Source organism: Carcharodon carcharias, chromosome 26 (genome assembly GCF_017639515.1).
Source record: "Carcharodon carcharias isolate sCarCar2 chromosome 26, sCarCar2.pri, whole genome shotgun sequence".
Classification (NCBI taxonomy): Eukaryota; Metazoa; Chordata; class Chondrichthyes; order Lamniformes; family Lamnidae; genus Carcharodon; species Carcharodon carcharias.
In genome coordinates this window covers 41275396-41292081 of record NC_054492.1, presented here as the reverse complement: position 1 = coordinate 41292081, position 16686 = coordinate 41275396, and the positions used below count along the sequence as shown (strand labels likewise).

At 41.9% G+C, this 16686-nt stretch overlaps 1 protein-coding gene across 5 annotated transcripts in view; it reads left to right on the top strand.

Annotated features, from left to right (window-relative positions):
* Positions 1-16686, top strand: part of cep152 (centrosomal protein 152) — a 100560-nt gene that overhangs the window by 46623 nt on the left and 37251 nt on the right. For 4 of the 5 annotated variants that reach the window (XM_041175286.1, XM_041175287.1, XM_041175284.1 and 1 more), the window contains 10 exons: positions 2078-2278; positions 2671-2818; positions 3188-3279; positions 3901-4064; positions 11121-11147; positions 12291-12501; positions 14158-14286; positions 14382-14512; positions 14722-14850; positions 15441-15576. In XM_041175286.1, coding sequence (XP_041031220.1) covers positions 2078-2278; positions 2671-2818; positions 3188-3279; positions 3901-4064; positions 11121-11147; positions 12291-12501; positions 14158-14286; positions 14382-14512; positions 14722-14850; positions 15441-15576 — 1368 coding nt within the window. The remainder of the gene's footprint in view (positions 1-2077; positions 2279-2670; positions 2819-3187; positions 3280-3900; positions 4065-11120; positions 11148-12290; positions 12502-14157; positions 14287-14381; positions 14513-14721; positions 14851-15440; positions 15577-16686) is intronic. The other variant, XM_041175285.1, reaches the window with a different exon arrangement.

Here is a 16686-nt window from a genome sequence, read left to right as displayed (position 1 = left end):
TCTTATTATATGTAATATTAGCGTTGTGCAGTTTGTCACAAGCTCAATTATATAATTGTGTAAATGGGATTCCTTATTGTGTCCTGCATGTTGCTTGAGCTATTTGTACAGCTAAAAAGTGCAAAATGATGATTAAATTTTAGAGTATAAAGGATCAGCTTCACTCAGTTGGAAGCATTGTCATTTGTGTGTTCACATCTCACTCCAGGACTTAAGCATGTAATGAGGGAGTGCTACATTGTCTAAAATTGTTTCTCAGAAGTGACGTTAAGCTGAGACTCTGCCTTGTTCATGTGGATGTTAAAGATCCCTTAGCACTGTTCAAAGAATAAGCAACCTAATTAACATTTGTAAATTTACAAAATCAGATTAATTAGCTAATAATTTCTTTGCTGTTCACCAGATCCTGTATTGCAAAGTGATTGCACCTTTCACCTACATGGCAGCAACGTCCACACTACATGGTAATTAACTCTTCCCTGGTGCATTCTCCATGATAATGCCTCTACCAGTTAGAGCCCACGTGCTAATCGATTAGCACTCTCTTCTCATGCAGTATAAACTGTTGTTCCATTTAATATTAGTATTTTCCTGAACTGTCCTGATGAATGCAAGATGAAAAGCTTCGATAGCATGTCTCTTTATTTTTTTTCTCAGCAAAAATAAAAATTAGGACATACACTTAACATGGAAGCCAAAAAATGATCACTTTAATTATGTTAAGAGCCACGATAATGGAAAAAAATGATATTCCTCCAATATAGAATTGTTTTTTCAGGGCTAGAACAGCTGTTCAGCAGTCAGGACACTTGTTAGAAACCCAGCTATAGCACTTTCAACAAAACTTTTTCAGGGATTTTTAACATAGATATCCCGATTGTAAAAGGAGAGATGCTTGTTAATTAAGCGGTCATGATTGATTGTGAGTTCTAGGGATTTTTACAGCACTGTCTGTGCAGAAGCATAGAATCACTTACAACAACTTCTGGATTTCTGCATTTGTCCACATATCTGTGTTCCAAAAGTTGCTGTTATTTTCTGAGGAGCAATGATGGCATAAGCTGACATCACCATCATTACCACTGTAAAATCCAGGCCAGTGAATAGTATGTGGCTAAATGTAAATGGTCCCCTTTTTGCCTTTGTTCACAGATTTCTCAGAATCATAAAGTAGTGTCCACAAGACTTTGTATTTTTCTTAATTTAATTCTATTGAATGAGGTTTGTTAGCGCTGGGAAGTGGAAAATTTTTCATTGCAGGCATCCAACGTCAGTGTGGCACTTCAGGTAACTATAGCATTGCTAGATTCAGAGAAAAGTCTACTCTCAAACTCACCCTTAGGGCACCAGCCTCTACTGCACCACTAAGATATTTCTTTCCATTTTCCATACCAACTAATGCCAATTATGGGGCAATTTTATGCCATACTCACATGCCTACTAGAAACTGAATTGTGTTGGTTTAAAACCATTCTACGTGGGACCGATAGAAGTCGCTGACAGATCTGGGTTGAATCAAGGTTCTGGAGCTGAAAATTCTTAACATGTTATGCTGCTCTGCCATATACAATATATATTGGAAGCTTTTAAGTATTTGCTGATGTTGTTAGTACTGATCTCTGGTTGCAAAAAAACATATTGCATGCAAAGCAATCGTTTTTATGGACTATATTTGGGCAACGTGCAGTTGTTCATCTTGCTTATAACAACTTGGCATGGGCATGTACTCTTATGTATGTTTCTGTGACTTATAAATTGAAACTTGATTATCTCATTTGAGTTTAATGTATTTTATAGTATTCTAAAAGCTGACATTGCCATAACTTGTGAGAATTCAAGCATCAGTCTTGACTGTGGCCACACTTGATAGTTCTTACTAGAAGATTGATTGACGGGCTTCAGAGGAAGAGTTAGAACTTGTACATTTCCACAGAAGCATATCCATACTAGTCTTGAGTGACAGGAGCCATGTATAATGTCTTCTGGCCGTATTATCTCAATGGAATTTAGCTTGGTTTCTATGAATCCGAATCATTATTCTATACTCATTATACACATTCATGGGATTTCTGTGCAGGCACTGAAGAACCAGAAGATTGCTGAGGCAGCCATGGAAAGTATGCAACAACAGCTAACGGAGCTCTGTCGCTCAGAATCTCTCACTCGTGCCAGAGAGCAGCATGAAACTGTCATTAGTGCACTTAAACAAAAACATGAGGAATCAATCTTAGTCATGCAGCAGGCACTTGATGCGACTAGCATTGCTTTGGAAGAACAGGTTAGAATCTAGCATCCTTGATTGTGAATAGTATTCTTTTTTATACCACACTGACACTACAGTTATTGTTCTGCCTGATATAGCTGTTGGCTGCTTTAAAATATATTCTTCGGAATAATACGTACATACAATTGCATAGAACAATTGATGGGAGTATATTCCACCTGTAGGTCAAGAGAAAAAGAGGACAGTAATGACAAACCTGAATTATGTCAACTAAAGCATGTTTGTATTTATCTTCTAAACATTGCCTTATTTTTGAAAAGTAAATTTTGTGTGCTGCACTTGCAGCTGTGAGTATTGTGCAAGTCACCTGCACAGTTCATCTTTCAAAATGGTGAATAAACTTGTCTGTTTTTCCCCTTTTCTTTCTCCTGTTCCTCTTCTGTCAGAAAGACAATTCTAAGCGCCTTGAGGAACAGGTGAAACAGTTGCAAAGACAACAGGAAGAAGCCAAATTGGAGAAAGCAGAAATAATTAATGGGCTGACGAAAAGTTTAGAAGCAAGTCAGCAGCAGTGCAGGGATTTACTGCAAACAGGTTAGGAATCTACAATCAACATTCTTAAGAAATCCAGCATCGAAGCTGCAGTCTATGGAGCAATTTATCGTTCTTTCTGTTGGCTGCATCTTTTGATTATTCTTACTTGTAACCAGACCACATTTCCCAGCCAGCATGTCCTACAGGGACAAATGTGATGGCTTTATTATCAAATGTATTGCCATGCCTGACCCAGAGGTGGTGTGCAATTTGTTTGAGATAACTAAGCCTCACAAAGCTCAGACACTACTTTTTTTTAACTAGGTGCCACTACAATCTTGGAGTACACAATCTCTAACCCATGATAGAGTAAATACTTGTTCGCTGTTAAATTCCAGCACCATAAACTATATTGTATATGTGTTTTAGGTTCAATGCAGGAGATCACACAACTTCGGATCCAACTTCAGCAAGTTCAGTCTGCCAAGAACATCAGTGACAGCATGAACAAGGCTTTACAGGTCATCATTACTATATTAAGCACAAGTAATGATATAATGCTTCTTCTAGAACTCTTGAGTTAATGTTTTTGATCACTAGTGCTCTGGGTAAGCTCTTGCATAGCTAGTATCAGTTTGGCTTTCTATATGTTTGAATGTTCAAATAGAATTAAATTTCAGGAAATGAGGGGGAAAATGTCAGAAGAGGAGTTAAAGGAATTGACAAAGAAAAAGATGATGCTAACAAGTAAAAGTAGAAAGAAATAATATAAGAAAAATTGTGTCCAACAATTGTACTTTCTTTCTTTGGACTTGAGCACTTAATTGAATTGCCCACTGGACTCTACTTTGGCTCAAAAGCATGGCAAGAGTACACTACTTTTGTTTGATGGACCATTTATAGAGCTGTAATTTATTGAAACATGACACCCTGACATGCAGTTTGGGCTATTTTGGGAGTTTTTTTTTTGTTCTTGTGCTGAAGCATGCCAAATTTTAATTAACTGTTTGCTTTTTTTCTCTGCTTTGGACCTCCATCCTTCAGCTGTGCCCAAATTAGTCCCTTGAAAATAAAGTGAGAATTTCTCTTCCCTCAAATTCTGTGTAAATTGAAGTAACTTAGTTATCTTTTTGTTTTTTTAGGAAGAGTTGGCTGACTTGAAGGAACAGATTACTATTTATGAATCTGCTGCTAAGATTGATGCTCTTACTAAAGATGTGCAGGGAGAACTAGAACTTCCATTATCAGATTCCTACATGGACCTTGGTATCAAGAATGGGAATTGGAAAATGCCCAGGTTCCAAAGGTATAAATTGAAAAGAACATTAATTATAGTGATTGTGAATTGCTTGTTGCAGTCATTGTACACCATTATTCATTTTTAAAATCTTTTTCCGCAGTATCTTGCAAAACCCTTATTTTTTTTCCTCTTAAGGATTCATTTTGCTTTGGTGTGTAACCATGTAAATGGCATGATATTTATTGATAAAAACAAAAAAACTGCGGATGCTGGAAATCCAAAACAAAAACAGAATTACCTGGAAAAACTCAGCAGGTCTGGCAGCATCGGCGGAGAAGAAAAGAGTTGACGTTTCGAGTCCTCATGACCCTTCGACAGAACTTGCGTTCGAGTCCAAGAAAGACTCGAACGCAAGTTCTGTCGAAGGGTCATGAGGACTCGAAACGTCAACTCTTTTCTTCTCCGCCGATGCTGCCAGACCTGCTGAGTTTTTCCAGGTAATTCTGTTGATGATATTTATTGAACTTGGCCATTTACTGTTTTGTGATGGTGCATTCATCAATAATTTTATTTGATGTTTTAGCGTACATTTTAAAGTCAACATGTTCCCATCTTTACGATGAACAAAGAATTATGATAAATAGTCTGTAAAATTTGGCTCCTTAGTGCCTGGATTTCTAGTGCTACTGGTGCCATTTTAGCTCCATAATAATGTTCACAGTGCACGCTCATGCTTCTGATGCCAAATTGGTGAGAACATGAGTGCCAATTTGATGCCAGCAATGCCATTTTAATATTTGTACTCCAACAAATGCAGCTGAATATGTATTTAGTTTTAAAGTGGGCCCTCCACAAGTGCTCTTTAAAGGGGTCATCAACTACTTGCAGGTTATTTGCTTATTGATTTCTAGTGGTTCTTGCTGCAATTGTAGAAATATTTTGTTTCTAGAATTGAGTCTACAGGGAATGTATGGCATGTGCTGAAGGATTTTGCTCTGGCTTCAAGGATTCTGCACAAACCCCTTGCTTAAAGTCATGGATGCAGTAGTAGGCATTCCCCTTGATTGAGACTATGATGGGGAGAATGTGCAGAGGTGATGCAGAGCAGGACAAGCCATTGGAAGATGGAGGAGAGAAGGCTGTTGGCAGGAGACTATATCTGCCTACGGTATTGAAGGATTAATTTCCCTACCTGAACCTCAGTGAAGAACAATGTCTGATGTATCAGCTTCACTACGAACATCCTTACTGAAATCTATCACCTGTTGCATCCACAATTTGTAACCTCAGTGTTGGGCAAGGAGGACATTGCTGTTACCTGTGAAGGTGATTGTGACTATGAACTTTACACAGGCTCCTCCTAGACTGAAGCGAACGATACTTCTAACATCTCCCAGTTATTCTACCACAGTTGCAAAAGGGTGGTCACTGAGGCCCTGCAGCCCAGTCTTACGTGGCAGAAAGTTGAGCTTGCATGAGAGCAGTCCGAGCTTCCTCTGCAGCACCTAGATGTTGGCTGTCTTTTGCTCCTGCTACAATGGAAGCTGAGACATCTGCCCATCACGCACTGCATTATGTTTGGTTCTGCAAGTGTGCTAATTGAGTTGGCCACTGCTGAACTTGTTGGAAAGAATGGGCTACATGCCCTTTGGAAAAACCCATACAAGGTTGGTGCTACACTCCATGTTCCTTTATGTTGCACACAAGCTTTCTGGCGGGCCTGCCAATGCACCAAGCATTTCCTGTGCATAGCCAACAGCTGCCTTCTGTAGCTTGTCCCTTTTTTGAAGTGTTCATCTGAGTGCTCTGCAGCAGAACTTGTATATGGCCTCGCCCTTGGGTGAACTGGCACCTGTGCTACTACCTTTCACTGCTGTGGCTGTGGACCACAGGCCCAGAGTCTCCTTTGCTATCCACTGAGTCACATAGTGCCAGCGTCCAAGCTGGTGGTTGCAGGAGTGGTGTTTCTTCTTCGTCGTCTTGGCTCATCCATCACTGCCCAATCAGGTGGCAGTTTTTGGGTATCTGAAAGGAGCAAAGCACAAAGACTTGCACTGAGAGGAGGTGCATGGTGGGGGAGAAGGGATGGTGGTGGAAGCAAAGAGTTGTTTTACACCATCTGCAATCCGATCCAGTCAATTACCACACCAATACTTTACTCAGCAAAGTGATGAAGGTGTTGTCAACGGTGCAATCGAACAGCACTTAATCACAAATAGCATGCTCACTTTGAGTTCTACTAGGACCAGTTGCCTCCAGACCTCAGTAAAACATCGAAAAAAAGAAAGTTGAATCTCAAAGGTGAGGTGACAGTGACTATCTTTGACATCAAGGAAGCATTTGACATGTGGCATTAAGGAGTCCTAGTAAAATTGAAGTCACTGGGCAGAATTTTCCATGCCTGCTGGTGTTTGATGTGCTCAGTTGCGTGACTGGACAAGTACATGCTGGGTTGGGGCCAGGGGAAGTGGTCACACGTTAGGGAAACCTTGTATAAAGGGACCGTTTCTCTGCAGCTGAGACAGTTCAGATGCAGCCACATTGTAGGAAGATGATGACGACATACAGTGAGGACATTCCATAGATCTTCACGTAGCCTCTGAGAATGTCTGGCTAAGGGCAGCTCACTTGCGCTCCGTGATCAGTGTCATATGATGGTGACGCAGCCATGAAACTTTAAAAGCAGCTGATCCTTTGTCCCCCTTCAGCACCTGAGCCCTTCAGAAGCACAGTGTCACTGGTCACAAATGCTGAGGAGATGGGGGACAGACCCATCGTAAAGTTGTTGAAAGCACAGAGAATGATGAAACTCTTGACACCTGCCCACAACATTCAACAGCAATGTTGAGCGCGTTGAGGTGCAGGCATCACTAATATGTCTAGGGATTGAGAGGCCAGACCATCACTTTGGTCTGAAGGCTGTACAAAGCACAGGAGGCCCTGGACTGAGACACCTGTCTTTATCTTGTGCAAGATCCAAGATTTCACATCTAAGAGACACGAACGCTGCTCATTAGAACAAGGAGGGGAGACGTTTTTGGGAGTTTATTAACTATAGTGAACGTTATGTACAAGTGATTAACACCCATGCCGAGGCTGTGCAACTACATCTTTCCATGCTTGGCCTAAATAGCCAAGTGGTTATGGTACTGAGTTTGTAACCCCAAGATCAAGAGTTCAAATCTCACAATGGCAAACTATGAAACCGTGTTACTTCATCTGAAACAGATGGAAACGGGTTTGTACTCGAAAGAGTTACATCTTTCCGTGGGGACTGGGGTGTTTTATCGACCCCTTTAATCATATTTTGATTTAATGTTGGTAAGTTTCCTTTGCATTTTGTCTTTTGTTTTTGCAGTTTCCCTTTAAGGGGTTGCCTTTTACTTTGTCCCCTGATTTGTTAATTTAGTTTATTTGCTTTGTAACAAAAGAGTTGCATCTTAACTTTCCTAACCCTGCTGCTACGTCTTGGTGCTCCCCGGGCATCCACAGTGGAGGCGGAGGCAACCTGCTGACTGCTACACTCTATCTGTGATGATCTTGGGCGTCTTGTGGAAGGCAGAGACCTGGAGGGTTTCAGCCTGCTTTCAGGGTCCTGCTGTGTAGCATTGGCACCCTTGGCCTGTGGAGCTGGAGCTGCTGAGGTCATGGGAAGAGGGGATTTAGATGGGCCGACACTCCTGGAGTCACCTGAATGGATGGCCCAACAGGGGGTGTACACCGAGATAAAAACAAAAAAACTGCGGATGCTAGAAATCCAAAACAAAAACAGAATTACCTGGAAAAACTCAGCAGGTCTGGCAGCATCGGTGGAGAAGAAAAGAGTTGACGTTTCGAGTCCTCATGACCCTTCAACAGAACTGTTCAGTTCTGTTGAAGGGTCATGAGGACTCAAAACGTCAACTCTTTTCTTCTCCGCCGCTGCTGCCAGACCTGCTGAGTTTTTCCAGGGGGTGTACGGCTGCTGATCCTCCTTCCTATGGCTGCCCAAGGGCCCCTGGCTGACTCCTTGAGGAGAAGGGACAGCTGGAGTGAGATCAGGCTGCACCACACCCCTTTCATGTACACAATGTTAGAGCCCAGCTATGGCATCAACGATGGAGTGACGTCCTGGATCACGGTCTCCATAGCGGCCGCCACCCTGCCAGTGTTGACCTCAGTGCATTGGCATGCCGGTGCTATCACCTCAGCCTGAAGGTGAACAGACTCTTGCATCATGCCTTGCAATCTGAGGAGTGCAGCGGACATCCTTTCCTGATGTTCCCAAGCTTGCCTTTGCAGCTCCAGCAACTGTGACATGACTGAGTCCAGAGGCTCGTCATCCAACTGGGACTCAGCAAATTTCTGGCCTCCAGTCATCTGAGCAACGGACACCTAGGAAGTTCCTGCCACGGCCTGATGTGGATCAGGCAGTGTGATGTGCTTACCAGGTTGTGATCCCAAGGCTACTGTAAAGCTATGCCTCACTGAGGTGTGTGTCTCTACGCTGGTGGAGGGTGGGGGTGAGCACTGTGATGGGTCTTCTCCTCCTCTTGGCTTCCCTCGACTTGATTGGAGGCCCTGGGTTGTGGACTCTTGGCTGTTTCCCAGATGTGCCTGTGAAAGCAAGGAGAGGTAATTAGTGCATGGCAGTGGCCTGTGAAACAGGACGCATCACTCACAGCATGGTTGCCTGATGGATGTTGCACTGTTGGATCCTCACTTGGGAGAGTACCAGGAGCAGTCCAGATCCTTGCCAGCTGGATGGCTCTGTTTTCAAAGTCCGTGAGGACCTTTTGATTTCGGGCCGTCTTCCACCAGTCTGCGACCTCTCTTCTTCTGTGCCAGCTCGTCCTACACGAATAGAGATGGAGAGAGTGTAAGCAGGATACTTGCGGGCCAGATGACAAATATGCCTGGAATATGTGGGTGGCGAGTGTTCCCATGGACGGGATGAGGGCAATGAAGGTATGTGTGAGTGTGTGAATGGTGATGTCCTTAAACTGGCAGTGAGTAAGGGCCCTGTGGATGTGTGATGGGTTTGTAAGAGGGTGAGTTGAGTGTCGAGATGAGTGACTTACCCTGGCGGAACGAAGGAGATCATTCATCCTCTGCTGCACTGGGTGGCTGTCCTCCTTTGTGGGGCGCTTACGCTGACCACTGCTGCCACCTCCTCCCAATCCAGATTGGTGGTGATGTTGCCTCTTCTGCGGCCAGAGCGGCAGTAGAGGATATCACGGCAGACCTCCACTGCGTCCAATAGATGCTTGAGGGACACATCATTTAACCTGGGGGCTGTAGCCTTTTTGCCATTCAGAGCCATCCTGTCTTTCATATAACAGTCCTGGGCTGGAAGTGCATGACTGCACTTAAAATATGGCATTCAGCGTGATGAAGCAGTGAGGTGATGGTGTGGTGGGCGAATGAGAACCCAACCACCGTGGAAAAGGTGTGTTTCCGGCAAACACATAATTAGTGTAGTGGGATTGGGGCGATATGGCGTGAGAAGCCACTTTTGCAGTTGGCAGGTAAAACGTCGTTTTCCCCACCCATTGCTGCACTTAATGCAAATCTGGGATGATTTTGCCCAATGGAAATTGTTGGGGGGAGCGGTGGGGTTGTAATGTTGGAGGGATGATGGAGGTGAAATGCTGCACTGCCTAGAGTCATACCTAGGACAAATGAAAGATTTTTTAAAAATTTATTGGATATGGGCGTTGCTGGCTAGCCCAGCATTTATTGCCCATCCCTAATTGACCTTGTTCAGAGGGCATTTAAGAATCAACCACATTGCTGGTCCCCAGGGCATTACCATGGGTCTCTGGATTACTAGTCCAGCGTTATGGTTGTGGTTGTAGGAAACAACTATTTCAGCCCTAGCTGGAATGCCTAGGCCCAACCATCTTCAGCTGCTTTGTCATTGACCTTGTCTTCATCATAGGGTCAGAAGTGGGAATGTTCACTGATGATTGCACAGTGTTCAGTTCCATTTGGAACTTCTCAGATACTGAAGTTGCCTGTACCTGCATGCGACAAGACCTGGACAACATTCAGGTGTGGACTGTTAAGTGGGAAATAACATCCATACCACACAATGCCGAGAAGTTACTCTCTTCAACAAGAGTGTGACATGCAACAGATTACTAACCCAGAATTCCCCACCACCAATATCCAGGAGGCCACTCAACTGAACTGGCCACATTGAAATAAAGGCAAAGTGCTGGAAAAAGTCAGCAGGTCTGGCAGCATCCATGGAGAGTGAGTCAACATTTCGAATCCAAGATGAAGTCAATTCAAAGAAGAGTCATTTGGATTTGAAATGTTGGCTCTGTTTCTCTTTTTCTTCACAGATATTGCCAGACCTGAGTTTTTCCAGCGCATTGTTTTTATTTCAGATCTCAGTATTTTGCTTTCATCTTGCCACATTGAAGCTGTGGGCAAAGGCCAAGGCCAAAAGCTGGGTATTCTGAAATAAGTGGCTTCTAAAAGTCTTTTCACTGTCTACAAAGTTCAAGTCAGGATTATGATGCAATACGTTCCATTTGTCCAGATGAGATTTCCAACAAAACTCTAACTGCAACACCATCCAGGACAAAGCAACCCACTTGATTGGCACCCAGTCTACCACCTTAAACATTCACTCCCTCTGCCAATGGCACACCGTGACTGCAGTGTGTCTCATCTACAAAATGCACTGCAGCAACTTGCCAAGCTGCCTTCTACAGCACCACCTAAAAGGATATATTGGCACATGGGAATACTGCCACCTGCAAATTCCCCTCTCACATTATTCTGATTTGGAAAAATATCGCTGTTCCTTTTTATTGCTGGGTCAAGACTGGACACTCCCTACCAAACAGCACTGTATGTACACGACCTGGACTGCAGTGGTTCCCAGGGTGGCTCACTCCCAGCTTCAAGGGCAGTTAAGGATGGCTCATAAATGCCCCTCTTGCCAGTGATGGCCACATTCCATGAATGAATAAGTTTGAAAAAATTATGAAATAGGGTATGAGAAGGAGAATTAGTGATAAAGATGCACTCATCTTGTATGATTATAGCACCTATTTTTCCTCTTTTTCTCCACACACCACCCCCCACCCCCAACTTTTTCTGACCCTGCTTCCACAATGGCCGCTCCAGTGATGGCAGAAACTCTTCTCTGTTGGGGTAAGCCACAATTCTCCTCCCCTGTCGGTGAGATTCTGATGCCTTCCGTTATATGCCACCTTGCCCTGTGAGAGAGAGTAGCGTGTCAGTAAGTGTTATGCTGTCTAACTGTCATGGTTGAATAGGTGGCATGTATGAAAGCTATGAGCTGTGGATATGAGGCTTGTAACAATGCTAAGTGTATGAGGGTGAGATGAAGCTATTAATGTAAGGTATGATTCTTGGTTCTTAAAGATTGTTGATTGGTGAATGATGGGGTATGGCACATTGAGCTCTGTTGGAGGCAGTTAGTGGGATATGGCATTTGCAGATACTTGACATTGACCACTTGTGTGAGGTCATTAAACATTTTGAGGCACTGCATCCAGATCTTTGGGGCTTGACTCTAGCATCAACTGCCATAGCTATCTGGTCCCACTGCCTTTGCAAAGTTGCCTTGGAGAGCCTCTGGTCCCCTGATAGTACAGGTAGTGGAGAGGAGCAGAGATGCAATCTAAGGTCCAGTATAATGTCAAATAACCTTGGAGCATGTTCTCAGCCCTTTTTTTCTGCCATAATTTGCTCCTCTTTCTGCTCAGGCCCTATTCCACCAACCATTCCAGAACCTTCTGCAGCCAGAATCCATCTCCCCTTTAAGAGGTGCAAGCTGGCTTTAAGGGGTGCTGGACTCACATAAACTTGGCTCATCTGCTGAGGTGTGCAGCCACTCAACAGCACATTTAATGCTGGCTGTATGTTAGCAAGCAGCAGAAAGTTGGAATGATGTTTGCATTGGAAGCACCAGGCCTGGATTCATTGTACATCACAATTCCTGTTCCTGTTTTCACTCCCATACACCCTTTACTCTGCGTTGCAATAAATGGAGAATGGAAACCAGTAATAGGCAGTAATTTCTATCCACTTGCAAAAGCAGGGATCGACATGTTTAAAACAGACCTTCTACTCTGTGGGTGATTACTTGGGTTCCAGTAGCCAATGTGTAAGTAGATTTTGTTTCAGTAAAGGCTGAGTCAAAATAGTACAAATGTAAGTTTTTAGATTAGAAAATTTAGCTGCAAGGAGAGATTTGGGCAAGATTAAGCAAAATACTCTGGGCTGTGTCTTTACTTACCCTTTCTTTTCTGCTCCTACCCCTTCTCTAAGCACAATGCGGCGAGGTGGTTCAGATAAAATGTTGTTTAAGGATGAGATGATAATGGAACTGAAGGCTGAACTGGAACGATCACTAAGCAGCATCAGAACAAAACGTCATCAAGTGACTCAGTTTCAGAACGAAATTAAAGAAAGTCAAAAACAAATAGCTGAGCTAAAGGAGCAGTTACAAAATGCTGAAAAAATGTCAAGAAGTCATGAGGTCAGTTGTATGGGTGATTCTCTTTCAAATGTTATAATATTTGATGAAGTAGTATTGAAAATAAAAAATCCCTACCCACTTAATTTTGTTGACCTACTTGTCATAAAATAAGGAAAATGTAATTGCTTCAGTCCACTGACCATCAGCTGAGTGCAGTAACACTTCTGTGATTAAATTTAAATGTCAAATAGCATTTAAATAGTTTTTGTCATTCGTTCACAATAGGAATTAGATGTCTCCAGTGGACTGATTCTCTTAATCGCGTTTAGAAATAAATTTTCCAAGAAGTCTTTGTGCTTGTGTTCAACTTTAACTGCCCCTTTTTTCTGCAAGCTATTTTCATCTACTATTATTTGTATGTGTCAGATTTCCAGATTAGTTTACGTATTGTCTTAACATTGCTGTCCTTTGCCTTTAAAGCCCTTAAAAATGCCTCTAAAGCCCTTATACATGCCTTCATGACATTGAGACTTCTTGCTGGCCCCTGTCTTCTATCCTCCCTAAATTCTAACTTGCTCAAAACTCTCTTACCCATAATATACTCACAATAGTATATTTCTCATGAAAATATTCATTTTCACTGATTTTGTATGGCTGTGTTAAATTTAAAATGCTTGTAGATATACTTCATCATCAGCTTATCCTGTTCTGTCTTTGCATTTCCCTTGAGTCCTTTATCCTGCCCAAAAATGGTTTTCTGTGCACTCCATGCCACCATTGGTTACAGAATGTTCAGCCAACGTGGTTCCACACTCTGCCACTCCCTGTTTAATTCCTCCTGCCTTCCAACTCGCTCTACCTTTAGAAAGACCTTCCTAACCTGGTTGGTACCCATTGGCTTAGCTTAATTTTTTTAACATGCTTTGGCATGTTCCTTGCATGTAAAAGCATGTTAGATTTTCTGGACACCAGACTCCTGAAGCAACTGCTCTACTTAGAGCTCAGCTGTGGCAGGAGACTCCCTGGAAGGCAACAGCAACACTTTAGAGATGTCCAAAAGCATCACTAAAGAGGTCAAATATCCCCACTGACTCATGGCAGTCCCTGGCTTGTAACCAACTAAAATGCAGAAGGTTCATTCAGGGAGGCACCAAATCCATTGAAAGACTTTGTCAGGAACATCAGAGAGAACCTCTCAAAAACCCATCTATCCGCCCTTTCAAACGCCATCTGCCCCACGTGTGGCAGAGTCTGCAGATCGCGCATTGGACTTATTGGCCATCACAGAACCCATTGAACCAGAGTGGAAGCAAGTCACCCATGGTCCCAAGGTCTATTACCTGAGAAGAGTCAGAGGCTATATGTACTTCACTTCTGCTGAAGACTTAGAAAACTGATTCCTTATGACTTCTTGAATTATTTATCTTATTGTTCTTCAGCATTCTTGAGTAGTAGGGTTTCTTTTCTATAAATTTCAATCCAACACTGCAGATTTTTTTGGCAGTTTTCAATGAGTGGAAGCTCACTCAATCCTCCATCTTGTGCTTGCATGCCTTCAGCTGGCCTTTAATGGTGGAAGTTCAATTGGAAGCACGACTTAATTGTGAAATATTAGAGTGTATTAAAAGTGAGACTTTTTTTCTTTTTGTATTTGCCAAATTGGCTGCTGTGGGAAGACTTAAAGCTAAATAACTGAATTTAATTGTGTGCGTTAAGGTGAGAGCCAGCGCATTAGAAAAGCAGCTGGAAGCAGTAGGACCCTGCTCATCTACCTCTGAAAAGGCTCTCCGAGAAGAAGTTGAGAAGCTGCAATGTGAATTGAAGGTTTTACTCAAAGAAATTGAGGTGAAAATTGAATTCCAGCTCAAAATTTGTGCACAATTAGGTTATTGCGTTTCTTGATTTAATCCTTACTTTAAAACTTCTGCTTTCTTACTTAGAATAAACAACAGCAGATTGAAAAACTAACTGATAGTGAGAAACAATTTAAAGAAGCAAATCAGGAGTTATATAATGAGATGCGTCAGATGATTCAGGACTTTGACCAGGATAAGCAAGAGGCAGTTGACAGGTACAATGTTACAGCTATTTGAATGAAATGGGCATTGGCGTACAAGCCAAAAATGTTTAATAGTTAGTGTATTTCAGATCGGTTACAATAGTAGGTAATGGATTTTTGCATCTGCCCAATGCATTAAAAGCTTTACTTTGATGTGAGTGATACAAAAAAAGTAATTTGTTCTTGTGTGCTTGTTTCTGTTGTATGATGTAACACTGCAGATGTGAGCGAATTCATCAGCAACATCATGAAGATTCCAAATGTCGACTTCAGCAGGATCTGCTGGAGCAGCACAAATTAGAGAAAGCTCAACTGACTGAGTTTTATAAACAGCAGATCACACAAGTAAAGTGAGTTTGTGATAGACAGACTTTACAGGGCTTATTCTGATTAATTTCAATTATAACTTCATCAATTGTAGTTCAGTTTTATAAACGGGTGTTGTCTAGTAGAATTCGCTAACTAATCACAGGTATGGCAATGGCAACACATTGTAGCCACTTGCATTAATTTTAGTGGAAAACTCTTTTCGTACACTGACATAATACAGGTAAATTTACTGCACAAACAACTTTCACCATTCTGTAGCCAAGGACGCTAAGCACTTAATGATCAAAAGACATATGCACACTCTGTTTCGGCCTTGTCATTTTGTAAACTTGATGTTTGAAGTACACATGCAAATGCCACCCAAACAGGAGTATTGAAATCACCAGTGTCATTGCTATCACAGACAAAAAAAAGGACAAATAAAGTATGTTCAAAATGAGCCAGTATGAATATGTCTGAGCGATATAATACACCTAGAACTGGGTATGGGTAGTACTGTGACTAATGAAATGATACTCAAATTTCTTGCTGGATTAAGAAGGTATGATGGAATTGTATTATTTTCTGGACCAATTTTTTTTTTTGCTCCTAAATCCTTTTCATGCTGTAGCAATCACCTGGAGCAATTGAATCACGAGATGTCTGGAGTGCAAGAGTGCTACATTACCATCTGTAAAGAAAAAGACTCCTTGGAGAGCAGATTGAGAGAAGAAATGTCCCTCAAGTTATCAACAACTGAACAGGAAGTTAGTATTTAACATGAAAAAATATTTATCATTCATGTTCAGTGGAAGTTTTGCATGTCATAATTTGGGGTGGGAAATCATTAAATACCTGTTCATTTTGAGACCTTAGAGACAACATTACATAAATTCCTCATCCTACTTTTACTTAATAAAAACCTCACACTAGTGCCACTGGTTCTTAAGTTCAGGCCTTGCCCCACTGGCTGAATGGTGAATGTAAAATTGTCCAGGCTGACTAAAAGCAGCTATTGGGAGGATATATTTTGTCAAATCTTCTGACTGATGGTTCTAATGAGTGCCAGAAGTTCTACATTTGATATACGTATATTTCACAAAGCCTTGTGCTTTGGAATAGAGTGGCGCTAGTGGGGTCTTGTAGATTATCAAAAACAGATTTTGTATTTGATCAGGTGACTATCTTTTAATTATTTTTCTCTTACCAAGAAGGCTAGTTGGAAGATGCCCAGTTCATCAGAAAAGAGAGAGATCCCAAGTTCTGTATGTTTTCAGATTCCTGTTACTATTTCATACAATAATGATCATTAGCCAAAAAAAAGTTCAGTAGCTTAAATATAATTACCAGAATTGGTAGTTATTGTTGTTAGTTGCAGCACTGTCCTTTCATCATTTCAAATCTGAGTTCAAATTCAACCCAGTTTGATGGGTTTAAAATCTGTGTGTTAGGATCCTAAATGAAGCTAATTTGGGGAGGTACCACAAATCAAATTACTGCAAATGTTGGAATTCTGAAGTAAACACGGAAAATACACAGATCTGGCAGCATTTATCACTGGTTTCTTAACTACAGCATCAATTGTCAGTATTCAGATGGGTGATGTCAGCAGTCATAATTGGAAATGTCCCATTTGAGCAGTAGGGCAGTGTTCTTTTTAATTAATTGTGCAGGCAGCCTCTACATTGGGGAATCCCCACAAAATACTAGGATACTCACGATCTTAACTTTTAAAATGCAGCCTCAGTTATTCAAAGCCAAGATGCTCTCATTACATTAAAACATTTTTAGTAGGCAACGGCAGAAGTAATGAACCAACAAAAAAAATGTAGAATTCTTGAGTTATGTCATGCAGTAGGCCCAGATCCAAAAAGTCA